The sequence below is a fragment of the Conger conger genome, chromosome 15 (assembly GCF_963514075.1).
Source record: "Conger conger chromosome 15, fConCon1.1, whole genome shotgun sequence".
Taxonomy (NCBI): domain Eukaryota; kingdom Metazoa; phylum Chordata; class Actinopteri; order Anguilliformes; family Congridae; genus Conger; species Conger conger.
The window spans coordinates 22,036,943-22,053,928 of NC_083774.1; the positions used below are offsets into that span (position 1 = coordinate 22,036,943).

At 45.2% G+C, this 16,986-nt stretch overlaps 1 protein-coding gene across 2 annotated transcripts in view; it reads right to left on the reverse strand.

The window, feature by feature from the left end:
* The window catches only part of LOC133111361 (DENN domain-containing protein 2B-like), a 58,298-nt gene that overhangs the window by 29,586 nt on the left and 11,726 nt on the right, over positions 1 to 16,986 (reverse strand). For both annotated transcript variants that reach the window (XM_061221637.1, XM_061221636.1), the window contains exons 2-3: positions 7,712 to 7,813; positions 664 to 1,893 (exon numbers count right to left, since the gene is read on the reverse strand). In XM_061221637.1, coding sequence (XP_061077621.1) covers positions 664 to 1,893; positions 7,712 to 7,803 — 1,322 coding nt within the window. In that variant the 5' untranslated portion in view covers positions 7,804 to 7,813. The remainder of the gene's footprint in view (positions 1 to 663; positions 1,894 to 7,711; positions 7,814 to 16,986) is intronic.

The window sequence follows — 16,986 nt, forward strand, 5'->3', positions numbered from 1 at the left end:
ATAAACGCTGTTCTGCTTTAAACCTGCATGCATTCAAGAAGTTATTTTTCCCTGTCGTATTTTTCCTGTGTGGCCTGTTCTGCCGGATAAGCGGCCACATCGACACGTTTCAGCCTGCGATCTCCCACAATGTTTCAGCCTGTGAGCTCCCACAACATTTCAGCCTGCAAACTCCACAAGGTTTCAGCCTGCAAAGTCCACAAGGTTTCAGCCTGCAAGCTCCCAAAACAACAGAGAAAATGCCAGAAACAGAGCTCTGCCCAAGGAAGGCTGCTAATGAAGAGCACATGCAAATTTACTTTGGCAAGTGCACCACTCTTTTATGATCCAGTTAAAATGCATTCCTTCCTCTTTCTGACCCATCGTTCAGCAACAGGATAACGACATTTCATACCTGCGTGGCACGGTTAGGGTTAGTCCTCTTGCAATACAGGAAATTCTGATATGGATTTCAGTTTCAGTGAACACCCAATGCTCAAGATGTTTTTATTAATTAATTGAATTGCAATAGATTTCCTGAAATGACGGATTTGAATTGTAATTGATGGATGGCACAGCCACGTGCTAGCAACCAACTCCAAAGGCATTACAGTCAGATTTTAGAGTAATTGATGAAGAATACTGATGAAGAATGGGATCACAGGTGGGATAGCGCTCTCTCACCTGTCCCTGGTGTGGGAGCCCCCTTCCTGGGTTTGGCTCGTGGGGGGCGCAGGGCTGGAGGGGAGCGGGGGCGGGGACTCAGAACTGCTGCTGGGAGGTAGGCCATTGCTAGGCGACGCACAGTCTTGTTTGCGGTTGGCCTCGTACTCAAAGGTGCGTTTGGGTTTGGGCACAGGGTTGACCGGGGTGGTGGTGCCCCCTGCTGTCCTGGGGGAGGGGGGCAACTCCACCGAGCCCACGCTGCCCCTCTGCCTGGTCCGGGAGGGGGTGCCCAGACCCGGGGAACAGCTGAGCTCAGTGGTCCCCGACCCCACGCTGCTCCTCCTGACGCTGGGGCTGTCGGAGCCCCCCGCCCAGCCGCCAGCAGAGCCCCTGCGGGGTGTCCTGTCCTGGGCCCGCGCGTAGCAGCTGCTGGGGTACTGGGGCACATCCGCAGGGCTATCCTTCAGCACCTTCTCGATCTTCTGGATGCGGCTGAGGACGGCCGAGGTCTCTTTGCGGGAGGAGAGGGAGCGCAGGAACAGCCCGGCGGGCTCCGCCGTGCGGGGGCGGGCCGTGGGCTCCCGCTCGGACACGCTGCCCCCCTCGTCCTCCTCCGTCTCCGGGTACGAGCACTCGGAGAAGGCCGCGCTCGTCCTGCGCACGGCCTGGCGCTCAAAGGTTTTATCGCTGCAGGGGGAGGACAGGAGGCTGGGACAGCCCTCGCTGCCCCCCGCGGGTCTCTTCTCCAGGCACAGGCTCATCCTAGGAAGAGCCACGCGCCGGCACTCCCATTCCGAAATCTTCCTGCGGATGGCGGAGGGGTGGGCAGGGCTCGAAGTGCAGGGGGAGGGGGAAGGGGAGGAGGGAGCGGGGCCAAGGGAGAGGGTGCTCCAGGCCACGGGGCCGGTGCTCAGGCCGCCCCCTGCTGAACCCCTGTCCCGTCGGTTCTCCTTCTGCTCTTGCCCGCCCCTGGTCCCGCTCCCCACCGGTCTGTAGATGGAGAGCTTGTTGTCCAGGCAGCTGATGCTGCGGGCCTTGATGAGCCGGCTCTGGGTCTGGAAGTGGGAGCGGAGAGAGGAGCCGGTCTGGAGGCTGCTGCTCCTGTTGCCCCAGTCCCTCAGGTGAAGGAGCCTGCCCTTCTCAACCTGGCTGTACCCACCCTGCCCAACACACTCCTCACCGTCACTCAGGGGGTGAACAAGCCTTCGGCCAGTGCTGAGAATCGGTGGGGGAGATGCTGACTGGCACCTGAGAGAGATGGAGAGAGAGAGAGAGAGAGAAAGAGAGAAAGAGAGACAGAGTAAATCAGAAATCCTCCCTTCAGGTGAGACTCATGGTGGAGCCTGTAGGCTGACTCTCAAGCCATATACGAGTGCCCCTGAGTGGGCAGGGGTTGGATCCCTTTTCTATCGTTTTGCATCCCAGCTTTCTACCTGTCTGAATGAAGCAACACAACAACAACAACAACAACAACAACAACAACACCAGACAAAAATGAGGGCAGTCTGTCCGTTCTCCTTTGAAAAAAGAAGGAAATACCAGTTCAGTAAAATCTGTGCAGCTCTTGTTGCCTTTGTTCCCAAAAGAGAGAAAGCGTCTTTTTCAGACCATTAAACAGCTTGAAAAGGAATCGAATGTCAAGCACAGCTGGGAGTACCTCTGCCCTGCCGACTACAATGAAGAAACTAGGTGTGGAATACAGGTGAGTTACCGCAGGTGTGTACTGACTGGCAGTGGATTAATCATTGCCCAGATTCAGAGAACACGCATAACACACACCCTTCAGTGTAGGTTAAGGATTAAAAAAGCAGAAGGTTTTTCGCTCGGATAATGACCAATGCCCATGTGTGTCCACTGATGTAAAATAATCACAGGAAAGTCCCTTCCCTAATTCAACACAACGTTGGCCAATTTCGAATCAGGCCATGTGAAATAATGCACAAAACCTGGAGAAAAGCCACATGGATTTTTCCACATTATTAAGATGATTGGGCTGGAATGCAATGTGGACCCCACACACGTAACCACAGCAACCAGGCGGACGGGGGAGATAAAAGGGCCTGACCCAATGCCGCTGTGTTCTGATCTCATGGTCCTCAGAGGCATGCGCCAGTAGAGCACAACATAGCTCTCTCTCTCTCTCTCTCTCTCTCTCTCTCTCGTTACCTCTCTTTATCCTTCTCTCGAGTACATAGAACAGCTGCCCAGAACCCACAGAAAAGCCCCCTTTTCTACATCCCTTGTCCCCTCACTCTCCCCGCACTGACCCCGGTCCTTCTGACGGGTAACAGGGTTTTCAATCCCTCCGTCCCGGCTCCACAGAGTAAGGTAAAAACAGGGAGATTCTCACCGCTCTGGGACTCTCTGCCTTTCCTCCGCGAGCTCACAGAAAGCTGCTAGTGCACGGCCCCTGCTTGCAAAACTGAGGCTGGGAGCTCTTATGTCACCGAGGTGGTTAGAATAACCGAATCCAGCTGGGTGGGGGCCAGCACAATGAGCCAGGGTGCAGGTTTGGACAGATCACTCCACACCTTTGCTGCACAAAGCTGACACGCCTGTACAGGGGAGGATGTGTGTATGCAAGGAGGAGGGGCGTGGGAGGGGGGGGGGGTTGATTCCTACTTTACAGGCTCCACACTAGGAAGCCCCCCTAATTAAAAACATTAAAAAACAAACAGATACTACAAAATGGCAGCACATCCCTATTTCACTGAATCTGCCAGCCCCATGCAGCACACCGCCAAACCATAAGCTACCCAAGGCACAAATAGAGTATCAAAACTAGTACTAAGTACACATATCAACACATATTAACCACTGACACAACACAGATATCCACTCCCATTGAGCAAACAGCAACTGACAAAGTGACTGCTGAGAGACTTGGGATGAGAAATGTGTGCCAATGCCACAACCTTTGGGAGGGGAATAAAGCTCTTCCTTGCAATATTAACCACAAAAAGGCAGGTCCTGCTCATGCACCTCAGCAAGATGAATAATTATATCTGAAGACAGAACAGGGGAATTCCCAATTTAAAAAATTGAAACTGGTGACCGGCCCTGATGTTTTGACTCTCCAGTAAGAAGGAAAGTGAAGTTTACCAGCTCATCTGCAACATGGCCATTGGAAAAAGCCCATTTATGTTTAACTAAAGGAATGAAAAGCAAACTGGCTTCCGAGAACAGCAGCCAGCAGGCTGTTTGCAATTTCATTACTGGAACTAACTTCAGCTTTATTAACTGGCTTTAGAAAAACAGTACTGTGCCATTAACCCAATGTAAACACATCACCATAAATCAGCTTTCATTGTCTCACAACCACAGTGTGAAATGCAGTTTAACTTTATTAAGATAGTCTCGGAAAGAGTCTCTTACTGTCCAACCTGACAGAATAGGACAAACAAAGTTCACAGGATTTATGAGACAGGTAGCTCCCACAGGAGGGAAGACTGCACCTGGAGCGGTCCCGTTTCATTGAAATAACCCTCACACCAAAACAGATCCCACAGGTCCCAAATCGTCTAACATTCCAAAGTGTTCCTTCACTTTCACGCCTCAAGATATGTCTCTGGGACCATCCTCATTCCACAACATAACTGTCACTCCCTTCACCATACACAGTGTTAAACATAACAGTCTGATACTCAGCACCAGGCCTTCCAAAAGTGCAGTGGTAGGCAGCTCTCTACTGCAAAATTAAATTACATTTAAACTGAAACATGTGCGGAATGGCTCAATGTGCGTCTGACAGGAACCTGAAGAGGATACAACCACTTCAACGTGACAGAAAAGAGCAGAGGCAGTTTGTGTACAGCACTGCTGCCTCCACCAGGGCAGACCTAAGCTCACTATGTGAGGGGGACTGCTGACCACCCTCTGCATTCAATTACTTTTTAAATAGACCTGCCGTTACCCTGTAAACAATTATAACCTAGAGAGAGAGAGAGAAGGCATACCAAATATTTACACGTACATATGAATGGAAATATTTACACGTACATATGAATTGGATGCTGTTCACAAAAGCATTCTGGAGGTGAAATTATATTTACCTATCCGAGGTAAAGGAGCTCTGACACTGAATTTATAACACACACCCAAGACCTAAAACACCTAAATCAATGGACAACACCTTCTTCTCAGTAAGGCTCCACAAGTGCACATCTATTTTATTAACACTTACCATATTCATCATATCATACTCCCACTTCCCTCCCAAGGAACGGGCATAAGGAAGAAGCACTTAAATTTCGTGGGAATTACAGTTAAGCCTGCATATCTCAAGGCAGGATCAGGCCCTAGATACTGTTATTATGCTATATTGTGTATCTTCATTATGGTCATATTTGGCACTGAGCCTATTTTTTTATGACTGACGTAATAAATGAACAATAGCAAACATTTCAAAGGAATTAGTGATCCAGCCGTCCTTATCTTTCCATGAATAACCCACCCATCTTTTCCTCTGTTCATTTGAATGTCCAAATTAAACGGTTGTGCCTTCCTGTGTTGAATAGGCAGATTAATGTGCCAAAGTGAGCACAATGGAATCAGGTTTACACTAGTGTAGCAGAGTATACCGCTTTTCTGTGTCTCATAAGGCTATACAGCAGCCCAAAAAATGGAAGTTTAGTCCACAAGAAAGGTTTAACCTAAACTCACCCATTCTACAGAGAGCAAATCTGCCTTCAATTAAATTTAACGGGTGTTGCTTTTTGATTAGTACAGCTAAACGATAAACAGAAAATCAAACGGAGCTTTTGCATTTATCAACTCAAGCCTCTTTTATTCAAATAATTAATGGTTTTATTCAATCAATGGCATCCATAGCCAAAGATTTATGAAAAAGACCTGTGATACTGCATACCAGGGTATTATTTACTAAACACACCAGGTTGTGAAAAAATGATGCCACGCAACCATAGTTCATATGCACAAGCTCACGCCCACACTCCTACTTTTCAATCCTTATTGATGAATACATTCCATGAAGAGAACAAGAACACTGTCATGTGCACTGCAACAGTCACCTGACTGAACAGCCAATGACAGACTAGACTGTGGTGTGGTCAGTGACTATGCATGCAAATATGTCACGAAAGGCACCCATTAATTCCCCAACAACAAACACTCTCACTCATACAGCCTGCTGGTAAATCTGAGACGTGGCTGTGAACATGACATATTTATCTAAAAACAAAGAAAAAAAAAAAAAAAGTATTAAAAGTCTGTAAACCAGAATGCTTAAATCTAACTGATAACCATAAACTGTTCCATTAATCACTGATATTTGCACAAAACAAAGAAGGGTATAGGCCTAATCCATGTGGTTGATTCAGGTTGGGTCAGTTTGGTTAGGGTTGAGTTTAGATCAGGTTTTGAACAGGTTGGATCAGTTCTTGGTTGGGTTTGGGTTGGTTTGAATAAGTTTTGATTTGGGCTTCATTTGGATCAGGTTTTGTTTGGAGTTGGGTTGTGGTTGCTTTTACGTTGAGTTTGGGTAGCATTTGGTCCGGGACTTTTTTGAAGCTGGGTCAGGTTTGGGTCGAAGGGCTGGGCCAAAAGCAAGCCCAGTTATGGCATCAGGGAATATAAAATACACCTGGACCACATAGTGAGCCAATCACAGCAAAATGTTTCCAGGGACTTGTAAGTCAGCCACAGACCATTTCCTGTTTGGATGTGACCCAAGAAGCAGGGACGTAGAGGATCCAGTAACCCAGATCAAAAGATGGATGTCCCAGAAAGAGCTAATTAACAGTCCCAAGGGACTGCCACCAAACACGGACTTTCTCTCATTCTCCCTCTCTCTTTTCCTTTCCTTCAACCTCAATCTGCCTCTCTCCCTCCTTTCCTTTCTTTCATACTTCACTTTTTTACAGTGATGTATGCTCCTTTGCGGTCTATTAAAAGTTTCTTCACTACTAAAGGAATCCGGAGAGTGCCTCCCAGAATCTCTCCCCGCCACTCGAAACCTCCTGACCTCTGGAACGGTTCCCTGTGCAGCGCCGCCTGGCAGATAACATCTGTGATTTACTGAAAATGCCCTGCTTCTCCAGCCCAGGAGGCAACCCTCCTTTCTCCTTCAGCACATAAATCTCCACTTCCTCTTTCCCCCTTGTCTCCCTGACGTCAGAGAATCACGGATCTGTTCAGATTTTATGGCAGCATTGTCTGCACTGCACATAGATCACTCTGTCCTTCTGCTGCTGTTGACTGACTGATAGAAACCAATTTTGTATCACAAATCACAGGTGATTTGTTTGTCTTTGTGTAACAGCTGTGGCAGGAGAAGGATTTAATGCCACAGGGGGTGCATGTCGGACAGTGGGGGTGACTGTGGCAGGGTTTCCTGAGCCAAACTGCACAGCTGTCCCTGCACATAGACAACCCGCATTATTTCAGTTCTATTTATTTAGTTTATAATTAACAATATCCTTCCTCAATAGTAAACTAATCAGGGCTTCATAGAATACATGCTAACAAAGAAGCGGCCTACACTGTTTGTGGAGTTACTGTATGTGCAGACAGGGAGAAGGACCAATCACATTTCGCAAAGAAATGACCCGTATGTCTGTTCACACCTTTCATCCTCAGGCAGTGTTTACTTCTTGTATCCAGAAGGTAAATTACTGCAAAACACATGAAGTTTCTGCTCCATGGCAGAACAGACTATATTCAAACAAAGCCCTTCTCTTTAGAATAAAAAAAATATATAGATGCACAAATCTCACACTTATGCCATTACTGTTGTCGTATGGGATTGCATCACTGTGAAATCGCAGTAAATATTACATACATCACATCATGCATAATGTGCACAACCAATATTTGCCAACAGCATAACTGAAAGCCTGGACAGTAAACATGTAAGATCCATCTCCTAGAGCCAGGCAGCCTACAAAGGCTGGTTACTAATTACAGGCACATTTCTTTGTTAAATGCTTACTTTCCTAGTTGTGTGTCATCAAGTCATTGCATAACATCAAAGTCAGCATGAAAAAGTTGTTGATGTTGGCATCGCCCTCATCACGATACACCTCCCCCGCCCCTCCATGTTTCTCACCTTTCCGGAATGTCCCGGTGTGCTTTACTCCCTCCAGTGCGGGTAGAAGCCTTGATGCTCTTGTTGGCAGTCATCATTGCCTCCGCTCTCATTCCCAACCACCTGGGGACCAATCACAGGACACACGAGACAGTCAGGCCAGCATTCACACTCAACACATGGCGCTGAAAACGGCCCTTCCGTCTGTCCGCAGTGCGGCTCGCAAGAGCACTCCAGCAGAAACCTGGAGATAACCCTTCAGATAACCTTTTGATGGGAGAGGCCATAGATGCATTCCAAAGGTGGAGAATCAATCAGACAATGTGTGGGCTTTCTGCCTCATAGATTTCCCAAAACCCAGCCTATATGCATGTTCTGCTCCCAGTGTTTATGGTGATCATTAAATCCTACGTAATCCCAGTGATTTCCTTAGCCATAAACTAAGACATACTGCTACACTTACTGGCCTGCCACTGGCCATGGCAAGAGACAAGATAACCGTTTTATGTCCAAATGTCTCGGTAAGTCCACCAGAGCAGGGAAATCCTTTCAGTCATATTCCAATTAAATGAGCATTATGCATTTTGGCAAAACAAAAAGCAATAAATCACATCAACACATAACAGATGGCAAATTCTGAAAAAGCCTGCAATACTCTGATGAAACATTATTAAACCCTTATTTGCCTGCCTAAAACATTGCAGCAAAGATATTGGGGATTTGATCCGTTTAAGGAAAAATATGCTGACAGAAATTAAGCATGTTCTACAGCTTACATTCCAGTGAGAGCTTGAGTCATGGGAATATATGGGTTGGTCTTCTCTGCACACTTTTCAGCCAATTCAGTGACAAATATGGACCTTAAACCCAGCGATGAGAACACTGCATCAGCTATCCAATATATGATGAATGTGAATTCCCCACAGTGTGATTAAATGTGCAACACATTTCAGTCTGTTTCCTTTAAAATCAAATCGCAAGTTTAGCACATCCGTTCCTCCAAGCAATGAATGGAAGCTAATGACTGGACTTGCTAAAAGTTAAAGACTGAGGAAATGAATCATGAAATAATAATGCAATATGCATTGGCCGCCAAAGGAATTGTAGAAATATTGTTATGGGCTATACTTGAAACAAAAACGACATTTCACATCACTTACTCCATCAATTTCAAGACCAATTAAACTTTTAAAAGGTAATACTGAATACCTTGCACAGCAGTAACCAGAGGCTAATTATAGAGTACCCTTATTCTTTTTCTGAATAAAATGCTGTCATTAAATTAAGCCAACTCCTTTGCCTGCTGAGCAAGGAGAGACAGACATTTGGAACTTTTCAGATATGAGCCTTTGTGTATCTAGGCTATATATGTTTCAGTGGGGTGAGCCAGGATTAACACACAGGGGTCACTCTCTTGCCTCATTAAAGCATGAATACTCTTTCCCAGGAACATGTGTATCAAGAAGACCATGAAAACAGCTGGCTGTTTTTTTATTTCAGATCTCAAGTTTTACAAGCTGCACGGGAGAATTGCGGTTTCTGTACTCAGTACCCATAAGGCAAAGACTTCTCCTGTGATCAGACCTCCGCATACAGAAAATATACAGCTCTAGGGAAGATTCTGTAGGGCTACAACACTGACATTACCAATCTATCTATCTATCTATTACGCATTAAAACAACAAAAATGAAAAACTTTTAACACGTTTAAATACCTGTAACATCCATGGAATATAAAACACAATTTCATGCCATTCTTTGCTCAAATTGTTAGAGTATCTTACTGTATTGCTGTGATGTGGCTTTGTTGCTAGGAGAAAATGTAAATGAGGGTGCTCTGCCTTTGATTTCTTAACCACCAACTCAATCCCTCATTCAAATATGCATTCTCCAGGGGTAGCCGCAGCTGTAATCAGATATTCCCAAGGTGCACGGTATCAAAAGGCATCACCTTCTGAGGACACTCAGGGAAGCAGGCCACTTCAGGTTTAATGAAAAGTCTTGCTTCATTCATTCACTTAACTGACATAATTCACTTCCCTTTTCAGTACCATTCACTGCATTTCAGTTTGCCCATGGGTCAGATCTCTGTGGGGGGTGGGGGGTGGTGGTGGTCTTGTTTACAGGAAACTGTTGTCTATGGGACTGGGATGCACAATAAAAACACTGAAGAGACCTGCATTCCTTCTGTCAGGAACTTCCTGTTTAAAAAGTCTGTGCAAAGGTAGCTAATCATCTCCCAGTTCAGCACCAGGAATCTCCAACTCTGGTCGAAGCTTTACTGTCTCATCCTGAAGGCCCGTGTCTCTTACAGGGATCAAGCTATCTGAAGCCAGAGGTCAAAGGTCAAACTCTTTTTCTCTGCTGCAAGTATGACTGTGACTCACATAAAATAACAGTCTGTGCTTGGTTAATAAAACAGAGAGGAGGCTTCAGTGGCCATTAATCATCTGACTGGCTGTTTTTCAACCTCATGCTGTCATTACTGTTAATTATCAGCAGTTGCCACATTATACATAACAACTTGGGCGATTGTGATCGTGACAGAAGAACATCAAAATATCACATGTGGTGAAAAATGGAAAAACAACACAGACATATAAATCCATTAAATACACAGGGATAACATGAGCAGTAGAATATTTTCACCCAGATCCTGAAAGATTCACAGCTGCAAAAATACACTCTGCTGTGCCTGAATATAAATTGGACCATTAAATCAAATCTATCGTAAAACTTGGGAGCATGTGTCTGCATATGCGTGCGTGTGTGTGTGTGGTGTTTGTGTGCATTTGTGTGTGTGTGTGTGTCTGTGTGTGTGCAAGGGCTCTCTTCATCCTAAACACACTAATTGATTCAACAAATTGTTGGATTGATCACCTAATCACCGCTCTTACCTTGCTGTTTACGGTGTGCTTTCCATTATTAAACCTTGAGACAGAGCTTATGCTAAAAAATAACAACAGGAAGGGCCCAGAACCTCCACATCAAAGGAGAGGGTTGGTATCTCATCACAAGCACATACAACTACTTCTTAACTAGTTAAATCATGATAATTACTGACTGCAGGCTTTTGCTACAATAATAAACCTCTGACCAGAGTTCACACAACCACATGAACATCTGAAAGACAACCAGACTAACACAAAGGAGAGAAGCACACACTGGTCTGGGAAGTAGGAGTAGACAAGGGGGTATTCAAGCATTTAACTGTGTGAGACACTGTTTTATATGACCTGCGGCAACCTCAGACATGTTTGCTTATCTCAGAGTCCCTGTGAGATGTCCTGAAGCCCCACATTTCAGTACAAGGGCGAAGTGCTATGTCTTAATTAGTCAGATGATAATTGACCACTGAGGGTCTATTACCACACAGAGTAACAGCCCCACAGTCCCAGGGAGCATGTTGTTTGGTCTGGCCTGGTCCTGCTCCTAACACAAGACTCAGCAGCTTGGCCTGGTCTGGCTCAGCTCCTAACATGAGTCAGGAGACAGAAGGGAAACAAGAAAGCCCAACACAGCTTTCCCAGCAAGAGCGGTCACTTCTGTGGAAAATAAATTAATAATTAGAGCGTTTCCACTCCATAGCCAGCACTGAATTTGACAAAAAGTCTGGCACAGAAGGGGTGATTGGCCGATCACCCATCCTTCAATATATACTCAGTTTATTAGGTACACTAACTTGGCAACTTGGCAGAATGGGGAAGAAATGTGATCTAATTTCTTTTGACCGTGGAATGATTGTTGGTGCCAGACAGGGTGGTTTGAGTATCTCAGAAACTGGGATCTCAACCACAACAGTCTCTAGAGTTTGCAGAGAAAAAAACAAAACAAAAACATCCAGTGAGCAGCAGTTCTGCGGGCAGAAATGCGTTGTTAATGAGAGAGGTTAGAGAAGGGCTAGAAGCTGACAGGAAGGTGACAGTAAGGCAAATAACCACACATTACAACAGTGGTATGCAGAAGAGCATCTCTGAACATTGTGGACAGGCTACATCAGCAGAAGACCAATAAGTCTAAAAAATAAGTCTATTATATACCTAATAATGCGCTCACTGAGTGTATTGTATCTAAATATGAAATGTAACATTATAAAAATGTGTATTTCATTAGGCAATCAAGTAACTTTAAACCCAAAGGAACCTCTAATATCATTTACCATTCAGCCATCTGCATCGCTTTAAAAGAGTTCCCCAAAATCCCATAGAGACATTAAACATGTAAATTCAGTAGTTTTTTGTTATTACTACTCCCATGAAAATTCTGACTTCCTTTATGGAAAAACATAATTATCATAGATGGCAACCATTGTACGCATCACCGGGGAAGCGTTTGCGAATTTTATCACAGAAATCCAGTTCCCAGCAGGGGAAAACCAATAACCAAACAGGCTTAATGAAGGCATCTCCGGAGCACGCAGTTAACGCCATGCTCAGTTTCCTGCACTCCCTTCCCTGAATGCACAGGTCAGGGCTCTCAGCCTCAGAGAGGAATTTTAATACACTTCAGTCCTGATGAGACCTCCTGCAGCCACACTGCCCTGGTAAAAGGGATTTGGAGGGCTGGAAAACAGGATTGAGTTCCACCTCACTCGCTCTGCCGGTCCGAGGAACCATCAGTGATGTGGAATAATGGAGCATGGGATCAGCCCCCATCAGTCACCAGAAACTTAGCAACACCAAGCTCAGTGCTGAGGTGCAGGGCTGTTATGTTATGTTATATGGACTGGAGAGTTGCAGGTTCAAATCCTCAGAGGGGCAAAGCGCAGTGGTTCCATTAACGATTTCACAGTGTCCGTTTTTACATAATGTTTTGTAGAATACAAAAATACATGCAAAATAAAAAACACAATCAAGCTTCTATGGTGGCCTGGTCCACACCAGCTACATACAGTTGTCATCATATGTCTCTCTCTATACAGCTTAGTGTGATTTTCCCATGTTTTCTTTCGTGATTTCTACTCTTCAAACTAATTTGAAAGACTAACGGATAAACCTATTCCTCATACGCGGAAATGAAATGAGAAAATGGTGGTGATCATATGTCAGCTGTGACCTGACAAAGGCATGGTTATGGCTCTTTATAACATACTCTTTTGTAATTAACGTGTCAATTTTCCTGTGTGCTTCATCCGTTGGTTTGTGCCTGGCTCCTCAGTGTGAATAATTTGACCGATTGAAGCAAGAACATCCTAACATATAACCTCACTAATCCCACAATCCTCCTGCCCTTTGCTCTGATCTATGCTCACCAGATCTGCCAATCACGTCTCACAATTGCGGTCTCTGAGCTTCACCTCTTTGCCTCAACAGCAGGAAGTTTATTAAATGATGTCACTCTGGGTCAAAAACCACATCTAAACATTAGTGGCTCGTGACCTGCACATAGACCAACGCTTGGCTGAATACCACATCACATGGTTAGCAAGGCTATCGGAGTAGACAGTTAACACTTTAAGCTCATTTTGTATTTACATTACATTACATGCTATTTGGCTGAGGCGTTTATCCAAAGTGACATACAGTTGATTAGACATGGAGCAATGTGGGGTTAAGGGCCCAACAGCTAGGCGGACCTGGGATCAAACCAACGACCTTGCGGATCACAGTCAAGTACCTTAACCACTACGCTAACCACTATGATTAATCAATAGTCTTTAAGGTAAATTGAATTATATACTCTAGTCCAACAGATGTGGACAGCCCATGGGCCAGAAAGTAAAAGTGCTGCCATGTGTTTCTTCCACCCATTTCACAAATAAGTTCTACCTCCTGGCTGAAGAATTGCGCAAATTAGCAAATGCAGGTAATTGGAACAAATTACTGAGGATGACTTTTACTTTCTGAACCTGGATTTTCTGCCTCTGCTCACCAATAAACATGTGAGTGATGCAAAGGTAATAGGCTTTATGAAAGGAGTTTATTTTCACCCACATTCAAAACACATTAGAACAAAATATCTACCAGAAGGTGAAAAAAACATTTTTATTATATATTAATATTTGTTTTGATGGCTTTTGAATTTAGATGAAAAGGCAACTTAGCCTAAGTCAACATGGCTCAGAGAATTTACACTGCTACACTTAAATTGTCTATTAAACAGTCTATTAAATTGTCATGATGTAGCCGAAGGACACAGTCTCCATATTATAATTAGAATTGAAAGACATTTTGTCACAGTTTTGTCACATTTGTTACTTAATCCTGGATTTGCAGTATTATTTATCATAAAAGAACCCTTTGAAATGTGTTTTTCATGGTCATGGGCCATAATGTAGGGATTCAATAAGATGTTGGGGAAGAATACCTCAGGCCACACTGATTTGGATAATTTATCTACTCTGTAACTGCATAGGGACTGCACTCTATTTGGTTCATTCTAAAATGCCTTTGCGGTATTAAGGAAACAACATTTCAATGCAATTTGCTGCAATGCAAATATGATAAAATAGCAATGATCTACAATGGGTACCTATTCACAAAAGTGAGAGGCATGGGATGGTTTCCCCCCTGACTGGCTCTGCCAGCATGCCTATGGCACGTTGCAAGCTGCGTCAGTACCCAGATGTAGATACCCAAGCCTGTCTCAGCAGGTTAATGCATACACGTCTATCTGGTAGACAATTTAAATAATTATGTTTTCTCTCAAATAGTGAATATTTTTTCAATCTTCAAGCTTCAAGCTTGATAAACATGAACATGTACTATACAATCGATCATAGATTAACCATTAACATCACTAGTTAAGGGTCACAATGAGAAGGTCCTGGAATGTGCACACGGCTTCTGAAGCCCACACGCCCTGACAGCCGTGATGTGGCTGATTAACAGGGCTGGAGTCCTCTCTTTGTGCTCTGCAAATGGGCCATAACCTGAGCACCAACACAGAGCCAGGCAGTTAGGAGGGCGACCAATGGATTTCTCCATGATGAGGATACTGGCGACAGGCGCTGACACCTTCTACATTGTATGTTTGCTGGCAGGCTTGCATGGAAAATCAATTTCACCACTGTCAAGACAGGAATTGGGCACCTCAAGCAGTCCCAGCCTCCCAAGAGTTCATATCTGTCGAAAAAGATCAATCATCGAGGGGCGGGGGCGGTGTGACCATTAGGACCCAGATTTTGCATGTCATTGGTCGGCAGGATGACAGTTAGTACCCAAATCCCATGACGGCATGACCACTATGACAAGGATCTTGCATAAGCTCACGATTTCACTGGGGACTAGTGAGTTTTCGGTGAGTTTTCACTGGCCGTGAGTTATTATTACCTTGGCCTCCAGCCGCCACAGCACGTACACGTCACCCTGGACGGAGGAGAGAAAGGGCTCTGTGTTTGCTGTCCTTGGGAAAGTGCAGGTCAGGCCCTGTGCCCCCCTCCCACAGAGGATTGATAAGGTATTATCGAGCCCTCCTGTCTCTGATGAAGTTTGGAATGTTGGCGGGCAGCTGTGACGCCACTGGCCCCTGGCCTTGTCAGAGCAGACAGGCTGGACCTGCCGACCAACACACCACAGGCAGGAATGCCCCAATATTTGCCCTGTCCATCACAACTGTGAACCCAACACATTAGACACTATTTGAAAGAGAGAGCTGAGTATACAGGAGGGAGTGAGCAGCTTGTCGGGAGCGGGACGAGCAGTGTCTAAAAATAGCCCTGTTAATGCAGCGCAGACCCCAGTGAAAAAAACTCAACCGATACTCACCTGGGGCAGTTCCTTTAAAGAGCGCAGCAATTCTGAAGACTAATGGCCCGAATTCAACACTTTTCCTGGATGGCTTCCTAAGAGGGTTTCCAATAACAGGGCTTTACAAAGTGCGTACATGTAAATTTGAGGTTCAAGGTGAGATCTTTTCTCATCTGTAATTAAAGCCACTTACTTTAAATCCACTGAAGAGCCAAGGTCAAAATAACAGTCTCCTTTATTCTGCTCTGAATAACGTCACCCACAAGGGGCAAATTCATAAGGAATTTTATAATGTGAAAGTAAGAGCAAAATTTAATGGCCTTGAACCTGTTAATACAGTTCTTTGTTTTGTGAGTATACATCCATCAAAGCCCACTCTGAAGCCCATGTTTCAACCTTTAATTCATTTGGGTGCTGTCCTTACCCCACTAGCTCAATAGAAAGGTGCAAACTAGCCCACAGCAGGAAGAGTTCTGGGTTTTGACCCAAACACAGACTTTGATCCGTGAACACAGAGGAGAGCAAAACATCTGCCCCTGCACACCCAAGCTCCAGCGCAGAAGGAAAAAATAGAAAACCGTGGCAAATTCTCAGCCCTTTCCAGACTTCCCAAACAATCAGGTAACAGAGTTGAATACAGAACGTAGGCCAGTCTGTTCAGTACGGATCCCAGCCCCTCACTTTAGAGTGATCATCATTCCTATCATTGTATTGTACAAAGGTCGGGCTGACCTGGATCCCACTTCCCAATCTTGGTTATTAATATGTAACATCATATGGTCCAGACAGAGGCATTACATACAGAAACCATGTACTGGACATATGGCACATTCCACATGTCATCATCGCCCAAGCATGTAGTCTTCAGGACGAGGAAATAAGGAAGATTAAATATGTCTCGTTAACATGAGACATTTTTTTAAAAGCTTCCACCTGGATAGCAGTTCTGTTCCTAATTAAACTGCTCCTGCAAAGTTCAGTTGATTCAAAGTTAAGGTACACACAAAAGGACTGGGCTTTTGTTTCGTCCCGGCCCATGGATCAGCGCCAGCGCTGGGGAGAGACTGCGCCTGTGTCAGAGAAGAATGATGCAGGAGAAAGCCACTCTGCGTGGAAGCTGGGTCTCACAGCACCATGCAGGGTCCCCCCTCAACCCCCCTGACCCCCACCACCAGTCACAGCAGCTGCACACTCCCGCACAATACCCACAATGCCCTGCTGCCACCACGCTCGCTTCACACGCCAGATGGAAGCAATTCTTTAAGCCCCTCTCCATTCTCTCTTCCCCTGCTGGTCCTTCAGCCATGTACAGTTTTTCAGGGCACAATAATTGGGGATTTTTTCTTTGTGGAGAAGGCACAAAGTTGATTCAGGACTTGAGCATGAATGCAGGCAGCTGCCAGGGCCACCGCGTTTCTTCAAGTGTAGAGTCAGGAGGCACCAATGTGTGTTAGATGCAAACAATTACATGCAAAACCCACACCCACCCAACACATCACGTTTCAGTGGTCCACTCATTTTGCACCCGCATTACTGTCGGCCATGCGAAGAAACTGAAAGATGATCTGAACCTTGTTTTCTCAACTAAACATGCTACAGTGTGATAAT